At 40.9% G+C, this 15,182-nt stretch overlaps 1 protein-coding gene across 1 annotated transcript; it reads right to left on the reverse strand.

Moving 5' to 3' along the window:
- Positions 1-323: 323 nt before the first annotated feature.
- On the reverse strand, positions 324-1,849 carry LOC148038317 (uncharacterized). Its single transcript, XM_087675405.1, has one exon. The coding sequence runs from the start codon at positions 1,798-1,800 to the stop codon at positions 403-405; it is 1,398 nt and encodes a 465-aa protein (XP_087531531.1). The 5' UTR covers positions 1,801-1,849; the 3' UTR covers positions 324-402.
- Positions 1,850-15,182: the final 13,333 nt, after the last annotated feature.

The following is a 15,182-nucleotide window of genomic DNA, read 5'->3' on the forward strand; positions in this document are numbered from 1 at the left end:
AATGGTAGTTATACACAAAAAAACCCACATACTTGGAACTTAATAGAAAAGATTCGCATTGCAAGGTGTGCCAAGTTAAGACTCTAAATAGAAAGGTATGGTTGCTCAATCTTATCTAAAGCTTATAGGAAAGCGAAGCCTGGGCTTTGAGGATTTCCTATTAAACTTGAACGTTAAAGATTTTCAAAGGTAATGTAAATCTCCAAATTACTTGATTTGTAGGTTCAAGAAGATCCCAACGGGATTTGTGTACATCTCTCAGTAATATATTCAAATTTTTCCTGGACAGTGGTGCCCAACTGAAAAGTGAATGCACATTTTGCTTGTCCTACAGAGCAACAGGAAGAGCCTCATAATATAGGCCACTGATAGGCCATCAGCAAATTCTCCATCATGCCTGATTTATAGGGATTCCTTTGGGATTTCTTCTGTGCATAACTTCCCTAGGCCTAATTGCTCTTCCTTTGGGACATATTGCTGAAAGCGAGCATCCATTATCATCGCACACCATCGCCCAAAAAAGCTCGTCAAGTCAGGCCACGGCGCACGACCTGAACACCAATCGTTGAAAAACTCCCCCTGGTCTATCAGGGGTAGGCTCTGGATTATCGCACAGAAGGCGTCTCCTAGGTCCCTGGGTGGAGTAACTTTCCGACCTTGGAAAGCGGGCAGCCAAGTTCTGAGGAGCGACTTGCGGGCTGGTTGTGGCAGCAAGGCTTCCCCATTCTGCACGGTACGAAGGACGAGCTGCAACAGAGAGACAACCGGCATGTAATTATACAGGTAATTACTCTGATAGTACTGCGAGTAAGCCTCCTCACGAAAGCGCAGAGCGGATCGCGTGACCGCAGACAGCCGAGTGTCATTGGCAAAGGCTTTTATTACAATATCAGCTAAGCCAAGGTCGAGAAGCCGGGAGAGAAGCCACTTCAGTGTCGAGAACGAAGCCAGCGCGTCTGCGCTGGTCACTTTTGCACTCATGTCTTCCGGATCTATCATTACTGTGCGTGGAGAGTCTCCTGGCAACGTGGGACCTCCCTGTGCGTGTGCTTTAATCACGTTCAGGTTGACGCTCCATGCATGTAGGATTGCCGCTTCTGGGACGGGCTGGCCCGGGGCGATATTCAGCAAGCGAGAGTTGCTAGCGAGAGGGTCTGTTTTGATGTTGCTGCAGGCGCGACGGAGGATGGCTAAGAGGGCGTCGCGAAGGAGCTGGACCATGGGCCGCCGGCCTCCGGCACGGGCCGGCATATTAGGTATTATGTTAGCTGCGTGAGGCAGGCAGAGGCGGGCGGCGAGGTGTGGATTGACAGTGGACAGCTGCAGGGAAGAGAGGGAGGCCCGCACTGCCGACTGCTCTTCGGCCGTCCATGTGAGACGCATCTCGAGGTAGGCCTGGCACATGTCGACGCAGTCGCGGAACAGGAGGTCGGCCGCGACCTCTAGCATGCACAGTGCCTGCTGCACGCTGCCGAGCTGCCCCGCCGCCTGGGCGGAGCTGAGCATGGTCTCGCGCTGCACGTACATGAGGTGCAGGCATCGCAGGTACGTGTCGGAGCTCCTGGAGGCTGGCACCGCAATGCGGATGACATCCTCCTCCTCCAGTACCTCGGCTATCAGCTCAATCCGCTCTTGCCGCGAGAGCAGGGACGCGAAGAAGTCAGAGCGCTCCCTGAGAACGCTCGAGTGCAGGAGTAAGAGAGGTGCCGGAGACGGCCCGTTACGATCCACCAGACGCAGTTTCACGTCCGCCTCGCCAGCTTCTCTGTATGAGTACAGCTCCATCTTCAATATAAGCATATAGAACTTCGAAGCCCAGAGTGTCTGTACTGATCGGCGACGATCGAGACTCACGACTCCAGAGTTTTACGATACCTCAGCTTTGTCGTGACATGAGCCTCGATCTACCCGGTCACGCCGGCTACTCTTCCCCTCATGATGAGTGAGAACCTTTGGTCTACCCCCGCAACATCAAGGCTTCCGCAGCAAATCAACAGACATCTCAAGAGGCTAGCCAAGCTGTCCCTCTAATATTCACTCCATCCTTCCAGAAAGCCTAGAAAGCCTAGTAGAAAATTTAAATAGTGCATGCACTATGTTACGGTGCTAACATAGATCGTGTATTGCATGACAATATTAAAATAACGTGCATTTTCTAGAAAAAAATAAAAGCACGGTACAATTATTGGAGGTTCACATACGAGCATGCCTAATTTAATGTATGAGATTGGGTGTAAACGCATACATAACAATGATATTCTAATGCAAATATAAACACAATATATACATGCACAAAATTGAAATTTTAAAGTGTAACTAGATACACTTGAAATATGAAAAAATATTAAAACTAGCCATAAGCTCATTTGAGTTTTATACATCATTTTTGAGATAAACAAAGTGAAAAGAAGAGTTGAGCAAAAGAGTATCTAATAGATGTGAGACAACAATGAGGCTCAAGAGCCCCCATGTGAGAGTATATGGTTGAAAGCTATCATGGAGGGAGTTCGTTTTATTTCTCACATACTCTTCTTCTCCTCACAAATAATGTCTAGTTACTTTTGTTCTTCTCTTCTTTTTCCTCTTCTTCTTGTTTGCTTTTTCAACTCTTGAAGAGGGAAAGTCAAAGAAAGCAAGACCAAAGCTTATGCAAAAAGGTTTGTTGTCTTTCTACTTTGTATTTATATATTAATATTTTGTTAGATTTTTATTTAATTTTAGGTTTAGATCATTTGTTTCTGCATAGTATGATTCTACATAGAGTACTACTATGGTAAACTCTGTTTACCAACACATATAAAGCAATGTGGCTAAGCTGCAATCAATCATATGCATAGATGCACACATATATGCACTTTATGTATGGTGGAGATCTCTCTCCTTTGTGTATTTTGCAAACGTTTATGATGCTATTTTCTCTATCATTTCTTCTTTGTTTAGACCTCTATAATTTTCTCAATGTGTAGTTTATACTCTATATTTATATTTTTTATTTTTAAAATAAAAGTATTTGTATTTATTTTTGTGCACAAATAGGAAGGGGCTAGGAAATGGGAGGAAAGAAGAAACAAAACAAGTAAGAGCCAAGCTTGTGTAGAAAGGTATCTCACTTTCATTTTTCCTTGTTTTACATATCATTTTACTTTACATGTTAATGGTTCCTTTTTTAAAGATTTTAAAGTTTAAATTAACTTGCATTAGTACTCAATGTAGAGCATAGAGTGTTTAGAGTTAAGAACATTTATGAGTGTGTAGATAAGAAGTTGTGAGATACAAATATTTATGCATACATAAATATGCTATCTACTCTATGCAATGCTCTATGATGTTGTGCTATTTGTCTGGACTTCTACAATTTATGCAATGTGTAGTTTGTTGTAGTGAATTAATAACCATACGCGAAGAGGCACTTAGGAGGGGGAGAAATTTACAACCTCAAACCTTAGAAGAACAAAAAGAAAACAAATCGAATGAACTAGTAAATTGTTATGCTACTATCATTAGATCGAATGCCACCACCTTGAGCTTGCTGCAATCAAATTGGATGTCATCACCACCTCCTCTCAATTGTGTCGACATTATGATCAAAATGTATGATTGTTAATTATTCTTTACAATCATTATTGCACATTAACTCCAAAGACCTACAATCTTCGTAGGATCATGGAGCCCCATGCTATCAGCTAGTTAACCACATGATAATGATGCCAAATTTTAGCCTTAGCTAAGGCTATAATGCCTTATCCAAAGGCTAGATAAGGTTAGGTAATATCATTTTGTGTGCTCGTTGTTAGTTTAGAGAGAGAGAGAGAGAGAGAGAGAGAGAGAGAGAGAGAGAAGTGGAAGGAGAAGGGAAGAGGAGAAGGAAGGAAGAGAGAAGAAGAAGAAGTGGAAGGAGAAAGGAAGGGGAGAAGGGAGAAGAAGAGAGAAGAAGTGAAGGATGAAGAGAAGAGAAGAAGTTAAAAGAAGGAGAGGAGAAGAGAGAAGACGAAGAAACAGAGGAAGGAGAGTAGACGAGGTGTAGAGAAGAAGAGGAGAAAGGAAGGAGAGTAGAAGAGGTATAGAGAAGAAGAAGAGAAGGAGGAAAGTAGAAGAGGTAAGGAGAAGAAGGAGATGAGGAAGGAAGTCAAAGAAGTAAACAAGGATAAGGAGGGAACTAAGAATAAACAAGACATCTCGAAGTACAAGATTAGGAGTACCACCTTGACACCTTCAACACAAATCCTTCCTACCTAGCAAGAGTGCGACCCATAAGAAACCAAAAAAATTCATCAAGAGTTCAAGTCTATCAAAGTTGGAGCTAGTGTCATAGTAGACACCTTCTTGCAATGGCCCCCATGAGGAGATATTCTAGGCATGGAGTGCAGGAGCTACTAATGTGGTCACAAACATGGTCGGCATGCTACTTCATGCAGCACAAGATTAGATTCCTTCGTAAATTTATGCTTGTTCAACAAATGGTTAGAAACGTATACATAGGACACCTAAGGAATTATTAAGTCAAAATTGTATAAATTCAAAGTTAGGGTAAATTGTATAGTAGTGCATTGAATAATTATCTTAAGATCCTTATAAATGAATAGTTGCATCGTGAATAAAACTCTTTTCGTATTTATAAACCATGTTAAAAATCATCGAAAGATAAAAGTAGTATTAAGCTTAATTTCTTTACATTTATAAAGCATGAAAAGATAAAAAGTTGCATTGAGATTTTTTTATTTTTAATTTTTTTTTGCATAACAATGTTGGAAAGGATAAAAGTTGCATTGAGGAAAAAAAATGTCTTTACACTTTTAAATTATGTAAAACTAGAATAAGTGAAGTTGCATTAATAATAGTTCTCTAGCTTTTATAAATCATATGAACATAAAGAATGACAAAAAACATATCAAGGATAATTCTCTTACACTTATGAACTTCTTAAATATTTTCTTAGTATCTATCAACAAAGAATAATAACCTTAACTTGTAACAAGAGTATTAAGAAGTAGTATAAAATAGATGATCAAGATCATCAATTAGGGGTATTTCTTGAGGAAAACAATTCCACTATTTAAAAAAATATGATACATTTTTTTCAATTTAGGATAATCTCTAGGATTTTTTATGGGATTAACGACTAATCCTTGACAAAAAGTATGAACAAAAAATCGTACTCAAAGACATATGATAATTTAAAAAAGATAAAAAAATAGAGAAGTTAATTAAAGGTTAAGAGAAAGAAAAGCTAGAAAAATCCAAGCTAAAAGGAAATCGAAAAAAACCTAAGAGTTAGAAGATAGTCAAGTTGGAAAGGATTGCCTCCATGTTAAAATCTTGCTCAATTGCCTCTGGTTAAGAAATCATTTGAAAGAAATTTCTTGTGTTTGTAGCTATGTAGGCGAGCTTCACTCAATGCATTTAGAAAACTGATTGAATAATAGGAAAATACTAATACACTAAGTCTGAAATTAGATTAAAAAAATAAAAGCACATTAAACCTCCCATACAAGGCTTGCAGGTCCCTTCCCAAGGGGGAAGCAGATTGCCACCTCGAAGAGTTTTTGGACAGACCTCAATAGTGATAGGTCACTCCATAGGGAGTCCTTGGGTAAGAAGAGTAAGGGTGCTAGGGAGACTTTGACCTCCGGTAAACTCTTAGACTCCTAGGAACTACCCAAAGTCTTATGTATCTCACAATAGATTTTGTGAGGCCTTGATAATGGCATTTGCACCATTCTTCTGTATGGATGGAAGATGAAGACCTGTATAAGGAATCTTATTAAATAAATAACCTATCTTTCAAAGGTTGTCTTCATTTTTCTATGCTATGATTTTGATTTGTGTAAACAAACATTGTGATTTAAAGGATTGATTAAGGAGGCTCATTTTATGTGTACAACTTAAATGTGTTAAGTAAGTAGATAACTAAAACTACTCAATCGAGGGAAGCAAGAAAGCATGATCCCTTATGGATCATTCTAATATAGGGTGGTCTCAATAAGGTGACAACTTCTCACTCATTTGTTACATCAAAATATAGGAGAAATTGGCCTCAAATCAACTAGGACCCTAAATTGACTCCATATCATTTTAGGAGAATGGAGTAAGACTTTACCTGATGGGTAGAGGATTGATGTTTTCATACTCTCCCTCATTTCTCACTCTCCTTGAACTAAGTACAATATGAGTCGACTTCCACTCGAGTCATCTAGCATAAGCAGTTGCTCAAAGAGACTAATGCTAGTTAATTCCAAATAGGAGACTTTAGTTTACATAGAAATATGGAAAAATTTAGGTCGATTCTTGTCGGAATGGCTAGGACTTTCCATTGTCAAGTGGATCCCAGAGAGAGTCTAGCAGCAACCCTCATGTTATTCAAAAGAGTACCGAGGGGTGTTGCCTAAAAAGAATCATCTCAAAGGACCACTAAATTGTGCCACCAAGGACACGTGAAGTGGGCATGCCATATTTGTGATATTTTTTTAAATTTTAATTTATTCACACACACACACACACATAAGAGAAAGCATGGTAGTGGAAGCAAAGGAGGAGGAGCGAAATAAATAAACAATGAGGTATTTTTCTTTTATCTCCTTTTTGTGAAAATATAAGTTTTTAATTATATATTAACTCCCTTTTTATCTCTATCTAAGGTTTAAATTTAGATATTAGTTCTCTAGTATTTTATGTAGAGTCTCTAATATATTTTAATTTTTATTCTTAATATTTTATTTATGGAGATTTAAAAGAAGAGAAAATTTATTAATAATAAGAAAATAATCCCAATCACATTAGTAGGGTATATAAGATATAAGAGGCTTATTTCTCAACACCATTTAGAATAGTACAAGTTAGTTTCATCTACATTGTCTTCTGAGCATGGCTTCCATGGTTACTCTCTCTCTCCTCTTACTGTCCTCTCTCTTTCTCTAGTCTTTTTCTCACTTCTCTATACTCTTCTCTCACCTCTACACTCTCTTTCCTCTCTTCTTTCTATTTTCTTTCTTGTTGGTTCACTCTCTGACAAGTGGTATTAAAGCTTCAGTCTTTGATCCATTTTCATGTTCAATTTCACCTATTACAAATTTTTAAGAAATCTGTTTTACCTTTGTTATAGTGGTAGAAGCTTTGATAGGCCTTGATAGTGAATATTTACTATAAACATAAATATCGCAATATCTTGGATTGTTGAGGTTGAGATGCACATCCATGTACACACACACACACACTCTCTCTCTCTCTCTCTCTCTCCCTCTCCCTTTCTCTCTCTCTCTCTCTCTCTCTCTCTCTCTCTCTCTCTCTCTCTCTCTCTCTCTCTCTCTCTCTCTCTCTCTCTCTCTCTCTAAATCAATATCCTTGCTTTCATATTCATATGTGCATATATGTGGTATTCATTTCTAAAAATATGGAAGGGTTAAGTAAAAGAGATCGTATTTCTCAAAGAGAGTCATAACACATATACATTCATAAACTTAGATATTGGCTCATTGAATTACACATTTTCGTAAATATATGATTTTGTGGGTGGGCATAATTAATGGGGGCTATCATGGTGTTGACTGCTAGGAGGCATAAGGGGCCATTCTATGACCACCCTTTTGGTGCCTATGGTCTATGGCAACCTTGCTGGCGGTTGTAGTGAAGAAATTCCCTATCAAAAGTGAAACATGAGTCATGATAAATGAAGATAATCAAAAGAAAGGCACAAAAAATATCCCATGATGAGCTCTCTACAACCCTCTAGATGTGTTATATGTAGGGGCATTGAAGGTGAGAATGCCCTCTTGCTCAAGTACTAGAGACATGCCATTGTCCCCCTTGGCAACTATGTATATTTTGGGAAGCACTAGCTCAAATTTGATCCACACCAATCATGTAACTCACTTAATTAGCTATTGATTTGTGTGTGTGTGTGTGTGTGTGTGTGTGTGTGTGGTCCTAATGCTGTGCGTCCATCATTGAGAACCTGAGGGCAGAGTTTTTCGTCAGGAATTTGATCTCATTAGTCAGCATCATAAGGAATTTGTTTTTTGTTGTGTGTGTTTTTGCATTTTCCATTCAGTTTGAATTGTTAATTTGAAAATTTGATTGCTTGGTTTCATCCTAAATTTTTTGTATTCACTAAGTACTACTCATGTGTAAATAACCTACATGTATATTTGTGTGTGTGGTAGCTCATATGAGTGCTTGTTTAATCTATTGTTGAGGATCTAGTCCAAAATTTGCACATGAAGAAGACAAGGAGTCAAATCTAGTGGAACATATGGTGGAGGAAGAAGCCCAAACACAAGGGCTAAAAGGGAAGCCTGTCAACTTGATAATAACATCAACCCATCTGATCATTCTCTTGATAATTGGCCAACTGGTGATAGAAGATAGGCAAATGAGTCAAGCCACAATGTTGGAGATTAGCCAAGCAATACTAGCTGATGGCCCGAAGGACAGTTTCATAATAGATGAATTTGTTTGTAGCACCCTTGTGACTATGTATGGTAAATGAGGAAGCCTTTTGGAAGCACGAAGTGTACTTGCTACTTGCTCACAGATCCAACCATGATGTGGTATTATGGAGTGCACTAGAGCTACCTTGCCATTGACCACGAGACTAGCACAAGAGACTTTGACATGCTTCGCCCATTACCCACACAACAGCACACTGATACCATGGTGGCTTGACTATGGGTCTTCTATTTCTTTTTTGTTATTGTCTTGCTTTTGACGATGATGATGGAGCCCGCTAGCATCATGCAGAAATTTGAGCGAGAGAAGAGGAGCAACAACAAGCCTTCTACACTGAAGAGTAGCTGAAGGTGACTGTAGTTATCATTGTGACAAAAGGTGGCCGATCCATAAAGTACGTTCACGCACAAGATAGAAGTTGTGATGTATTGATCAAAAGGGAGGGCTAGTGTATCAGCATGAGTGATGGAAGAGGCTGCTTTTGTACGTGCTAAAGCAACATTCTCGATGCTATTGAGTGTTGAAATGACTTGTTTTTTGGCTGATTTTTGTTGTTTTTGAGAGCTGAATGGTTGATTTTATGAGATGATTGATTGGTTTGGAAGTGGTTTGAGAGTGTTTTGGATTATATTGATTGAGTTTTGGAAGTTTATGATGTTTATTGGTGGTTCTGTGATGTTCTGATTGGTTCTGTATACCTTCTGTTTTGGTCTGTTTTGTTTTGATTGTCTTCTGTAAGGAGGGATGGAGTATTGATTGATGAAGATTGAGAATTGTGAAAGCTTATTGAATGGTTTATGAGAGTATGGAATGGTTTGAGTATGAGTTATATGGTTTTGATGACCTTTTGTAACCTTTTGTAGGTCTTCTGTAGAGCTTCTGTTCTGGTTCTGTTCTGTACTGTAGCTGTTTTGGTACTGTTCTGTGACTGTTCTGTATGCTTTTGTATGTATTCTGATGGATGAGAGTGTAGCTTGGAAAAGTTTTCTAGCCTTGGAAAGAGGTGAATACAAGTGCAAAAGAGCTGAAAGAAGTGAAAGAAGTAGTTGCTGAAGACTCAAGTGAAGACTAGAGTGAAGTGACAGTAGTGAGCTATGAAAAGACACTGTAGTGGCTCTGGTGACTCTTCATATCATACAAATCTCTTGGGAGGGGTATCCACGACCTAAGAATGATTATTGAGAGTGATTTTGAGAGATTGTAGTGAGGATATGATGTATTATTGATGGAGAGAGAGAGAGAGAGTCAAAGATAGTCAATTCTATTGAAACATAGTGATTGTATGTGAGAGATTGAGAGAGAAGACTATGAAGATATTGAAGATGAATAATATGTGATGTATTTCCATTCAAAGATGGTGTATTCCTTTGCTTTCTTTGTTCTATTGATGGATTTTATGAAGATATTGAAGAATATGGTTGATTCTATAAAATCCGCGGGAGATCTACATGATGCTACATGAAGATTTGTTGTGCCTGGTGTTCTTTTCTTCATTGTTATCATATGAAACATGATAAACAAGCTTGTTGATGTTACAAGATAGATTTTCTTGCAAGAGAATTCATTTTTCCTTGGTGTTCCTCTTGGGGCTCCATGTTTTTGGTGCGCAGCCGGGGAAGCTTGCCATCAACAAGCACCAGAAGAGGCTGAAAATGAAGGAAATGGCATTGCCAAGAAGAGAAGAATTCAATGGATGTTTGTAAAGTTCATTCTTCCACTGAAGATTTGGAATTTCTCATAATCAAAGCCACTTTCCACAAGAAGTTTATCCCACAATGGCGGAAACACATCACCATCATGATGCATGCTCTATGTGGTGGACAGTTTCCTCTTCCTGTTGAAGCAGCAGAAACTTGCATCTTGGTGGCAAATTGTTTGGGAATAAATTGAAGAGCAGAAACAGAGAGAATGACCATCAATGGAAGATTTGGCATTCATTGAGAAGTTTCCAGACAACATCAAGTGGGAGATTGTGAAGAAGCTTCAGGAGTCTTGGTCTGTAGAGGTTCACAAAGACAAGAAGGAAAAGAGTTGGAATTTGTTCGTGGACGCTCAACAGCAAGATACATGGGATGCTTGGTGTACTGATAATCTTCTGTTTGTTCAATTGGCAACCCACTGGAAGTTGGTAGACAGAGTGTTTTTCACAACATACACTGTTGAAACCATCAGAAGCTGGCATTACTATGATGATGGCACTACCACAATGCTCAGACGTATGCATTTTGATACCTTCAGAATCGAATACCTTCCTCTGTGCAGTGGAATGAAAGTAGAATTTAGGGACATTGAAAAGAAAGAAGTAGAAGAAATGTTGGCAAGAGAGTCCTCCAGAGACTGAAGCCTTCTGTTAACCCTCTGTGGAGCATTAACAACATAATGGAGCCATACCCCTGATGAATGACGCAATAATGAGGCAAGTGTTAGAATGAGTCCAGAGGTATGTGAGAAGAGAGAAAGCAAAAATCAAGGCTGAGAACGAGCTCGCAACAGAAGCCGCCTTTGACGCCCTTGCGAAACTCTTTACAGAAGTCCCAATGGCACATCAAGTCCTTCCTCCTCCTGCTGGAGGTCCACTTCCAAGCCAGATCCATCCTGAAAATATTGATGACAGGCCAGCGAATGTAGTTCCATTGCCAGTTTTTAAGGGAGAGTACAATGAAGACCCCGATCTTCATGTAGCAGAGTTTATGGTAGCATGTGTGGCTAACAATGCCAGAACCCTGAGCATTGGTTAGCAATATTCCCCGCCACTTTCAAGGGCGCGGCGTTTCTGTGGTATGAGAGACAAGCAGCAGGAACTTTTGGCACATGGGACGACCTGAAGTTGACCTTCCTCACTAAATTCAGGCGTGAAGGTTTTGAAGAGCGGATGCGAGAGGAATTTATGAACCTAAGTCAGTCCTCTGGAGAAAGAGTGGAAGCTTATATCTCACGAATGGAATCCATCCTGAAGAGATGGACTAACCATAATCTAGATGATGGCATTCAGAAGGGGGTGTTTCTCAGAGGATTACAACCAGAAGTCCGTAAGTTTGTGGAGCTGCAAAGACCAGCTACCCTGCAAGCTGCAACAGAAGGTGCAAGACTATACGATGAAGTGGAAGCTAGATTGGCGATGAATACAGGAAGAGGAGTCCTACCTCCTCTGATGCCAGGAATGATGTATCCACCAAATGCAGTTCTTGGGACTGTTCCCTACCCTTACCAGCAGATGCCCCCAGTATCACAGTACAGTGCACAAAATCCATAGTGGCCACAATCCATGCCTCAAATGGTGGTGCAACCACAACAACAATGGTCCCAACCAATTTCCTCAATGTTAAATCAGCAGCAACAGTGGAATCCTACCAACTGGAGTCAACAGCCAATAGTTCAAACAAGAGCTCTGAATCAGAACGAGAACAGAGACCCCTCTGTACCAACCCAACCGGTTTATGCAGTGATTACAGAGACTCCTCAAAACCCTCCTGCCAGTACCTCCGGAGGAGAAAGCTTGAAGGATTACTTATCCAATTCAGTTGCAAACATAAAAAAGGAGTTGATGGATGTGATTACAGAGCAGCTACAGATGCTGAAAGTGAATACCGCTAGCATATCCAACGTTGCAGGAGCAGGAAGAGATGTGATGCGGTCAAATACTTGGTGTGGTAAGTGTCATCAAGCAGGCCATTTAGCCACTGAATGTACACGAAAACCAACCATACCAGGAGCCTTCTGTTCCTACTGTTTGCGGAAAAACCATACAGAGGACATTTGCTCTCTAAAGGAGATGCATGATAGGAGAAGGAAGGAAGAAGACACAAGATTCAACTTGCTGGAATCCAAAATGACAACACAGGATATTGGACCCAAGCCTAGAGAGTTTGGTCCTAATTTTGGACCCAGAAGATTTCCCTCTCAAAGTTACAGAGGAAGACAGTCTGGCGGTGGTCAGAGATCAGAAGTGGAGTGTTATAGATGTGGAGAAAAGGGACACATCTCACCAAATTGTCCAAATCCTAGAAGGTCAGTGGATTACAAGCCCTTATGCAGTCGATGCAAAGGAGAAGGCCACACTGCAAAAGATTGTCCAAGCCCAGCCCCAGTGAAAAATAGTGCTATTAATAGTCCGGCCAAGGCTCAAGAGCCTACCTCCAATTTAGTGGAATTGGAAGTTGCTGCCATCACACGTGCAAAGCAGAAGGAACCACCTATCCAAAAAGAAAATAACCCTCTAGCCAGAACAGTGAATTTCAATCTTCCACCAGAAGAACAGAACAGAACAGAGCCTGACAGTGCCGTATAGAGCCCTACAGTGCCACATAGAGTTACAGAGACAGTTACAGATATAGGACCAGAGGTCCAGGAGACAGAAGAGGAGGAAGTGCCACAAATGAAAGAAGAAGTTCCTGTAATTCCTCTGTTGGAATAAAGAGGGAAAATGAAAATGGGTATTGCCCCATTCCCTAACCGGTTAGAGAAGCTAGTGGATCCTATTAAGGAATACGATCTGGTCAGAGATCTAGATACCTTTAAACCAAGCCTCACATTCCAACAATTACTGATGTTGTCTCCCAGTTGCCAAAAAAGGTTCAAAAGTATACTGACAAGAAGACGTGGCTTAAGGATTGCTCCCTCAATAGCAACAAAGTCCAACAAGGCTCCAGAGCCTGTAAAAGAAGTGGATATGGCTAATGCTTTCCTAGATCCGGGTACTCCAGAGACTGGCGTGTGGATAGAAGGCTGCTTCATTGCAAATGTACTGATTGATGGAGGCTCATCAGTTAACATTATGACGGATGTGACAATGAAGGATCTAGGCCTACAAGGTGTGCAACCCACCCAATGGCTCATTAGACTGGTGGATCATAGTAGAATCAAGCCTTTGGGCATTCTCCCATATGTGAAGACGACAGTGGCTGGAAAAGATTATTGGCTAACCTATCTGGTGGTGAAGCCGAACTCTTATGGTATATCCTATCCTCTGTTACTGGGCAGACCATGGCTTTTTGAAGCCCAAGCAAGGACAGATTGGTTCAAAGGAACTTTGACCTTGGGTAGAGGACCCAACAAAGTGATGCTGAAACTGTATGGTTCTCAAAAAGGACATGGATCCACTTCCTTGGAATTATCTTCTGACTCCCCTAATGAGGCTACAGATGGAACATCAGTAGATGAAGATGCTGTCAAACAGATCCTTCCCAAGAAAACAGTGGCACGTTCCTTAACAGTGGATACTGTAAGCCGACTCCCAAAAGATGCAAAGCCATTATCAATGGGTGAATACTTCCTGCCTGAACCAGGAATGACTTCTGAAATCACTTCTGACAGTGAGATAGAAGCATGGATGTACTGCTCTCCCTGTTACATGGCCATAGCAGAAGCAGAGACAGAGGCAGAAGAGGAAACAGAGAATCTGTTCTTCTATTACAAAGCGCCTACAGAGACAGAAGCAGAGACAGAAACAGAAACAGAGACAGAAACAGAAGCAGAGACAGAGACAGAAGAGGATGGATATGATATGGATGAAGAAGGTTATGAAAGTGAGTTAGAAGAATCTATCCCACCTGTAGAGGATACATTTGGAGAAGAAGTTTCAGAAACATCAGAAGCAGGCGAGCTCATGCTATGGGACAGAATGGCGATGGTACCATTTGGTCTAGTAAATGCATCTTCTTATATGCAAAATTCTTATAAGACGTGGATTAAGAAGAATAAGCTGTCTTTCAGCAGTGGCTCATGCCGTCCTCACCCATTCTTGCCAAAGAAAGATGATGATGATGCACCGTGCCAACGAGCACCAGTCCCACAAACCCAACAGGCATCAGAGGGTCCCTGTTATGTGACGTTCTTGGATGTGTCATCTTCAGAAGAGGAGTCGTCAAGCCAAGAGGTAATTAATTTGGAAACCAAACCTGAAACGGCCCTAATCCCATTTCAACATCTTAAGGAGCAACCTAAGTCTCCACCAAAAGAAGAAGTTGGTTCCAGTGGGACATCAGAAGAGGACACCACTCCCTTGAAGGAGTCGGATCTGTATCCAGAAGCAGTCCGTGGGACCTTCATCCGTGAAGTAGAAGGTGAAAAGCAGTTAACCTTTGTGGATGCAGATGGCATTGAACACCACTTGAAGGTGGGTAGCAGTCTCCCAGAAGAGGAGTTGTCAACCTTGTACAACTTGTTGAAAGAGAATTTGGACGTGTTTGCATGGTCCTACAAAGACCTAAAGGGGATTGATCCCACAATATGTCAACATCATATTGACTTGGAGCCTGATGCCAAGCCAGTACGGCAACGACAGAGGTGAATGAACCCGAATTATTCCACATTGGTGAAAGCGGAGGTGTTGAAGCTTCTGGAAGCCGAGTTCATCTATCCAGTGGCAAATAGTGAATGGGTTTCACCCATCGTGGTTGTACCCAAGAAGAATGGCAAATTGCAAATATGTGTTGACTTCCGAAAACTTAATTCCAAGACAAAGAAGGATCACTTTCCTATCCCTTTCACAGACCAACTGTTGGACACATTGGCAGGACATGAGCTTTATTCCCTTCTGGATGGATTCAGCGGATACAGCCAAGTCCAAATCGCAGAAGAAGGCCAGTCCAAAACAACCTTCACCACAGAATGGGGGACCTACGCTTACTGAGTGATGCCATTTGGGCTCTGCAATGCTCCTGCTACTTTTTAGCGAGTCATGATGGTCGCATTCCAAAATCATCTACACGACTTTATTGAAGTATATCTGGATGACTTCT

This window comes from Lygodium microphyllum, chromosome 3 (assembly GCF_053477565.2).
Source record: "Lygodium microphyllum isolate KBCC chromosome 3, Lygodium_microphyllum_v1.1.10, whole genome shotgun sequence".
Taxonomy (NCBI): Eukaryota; Viridiplantae; Streptophyta; class Polypodiopsida; order Schizaeales; family Lygodiaceae; genus Lygodium; species Lygodium microphyllum.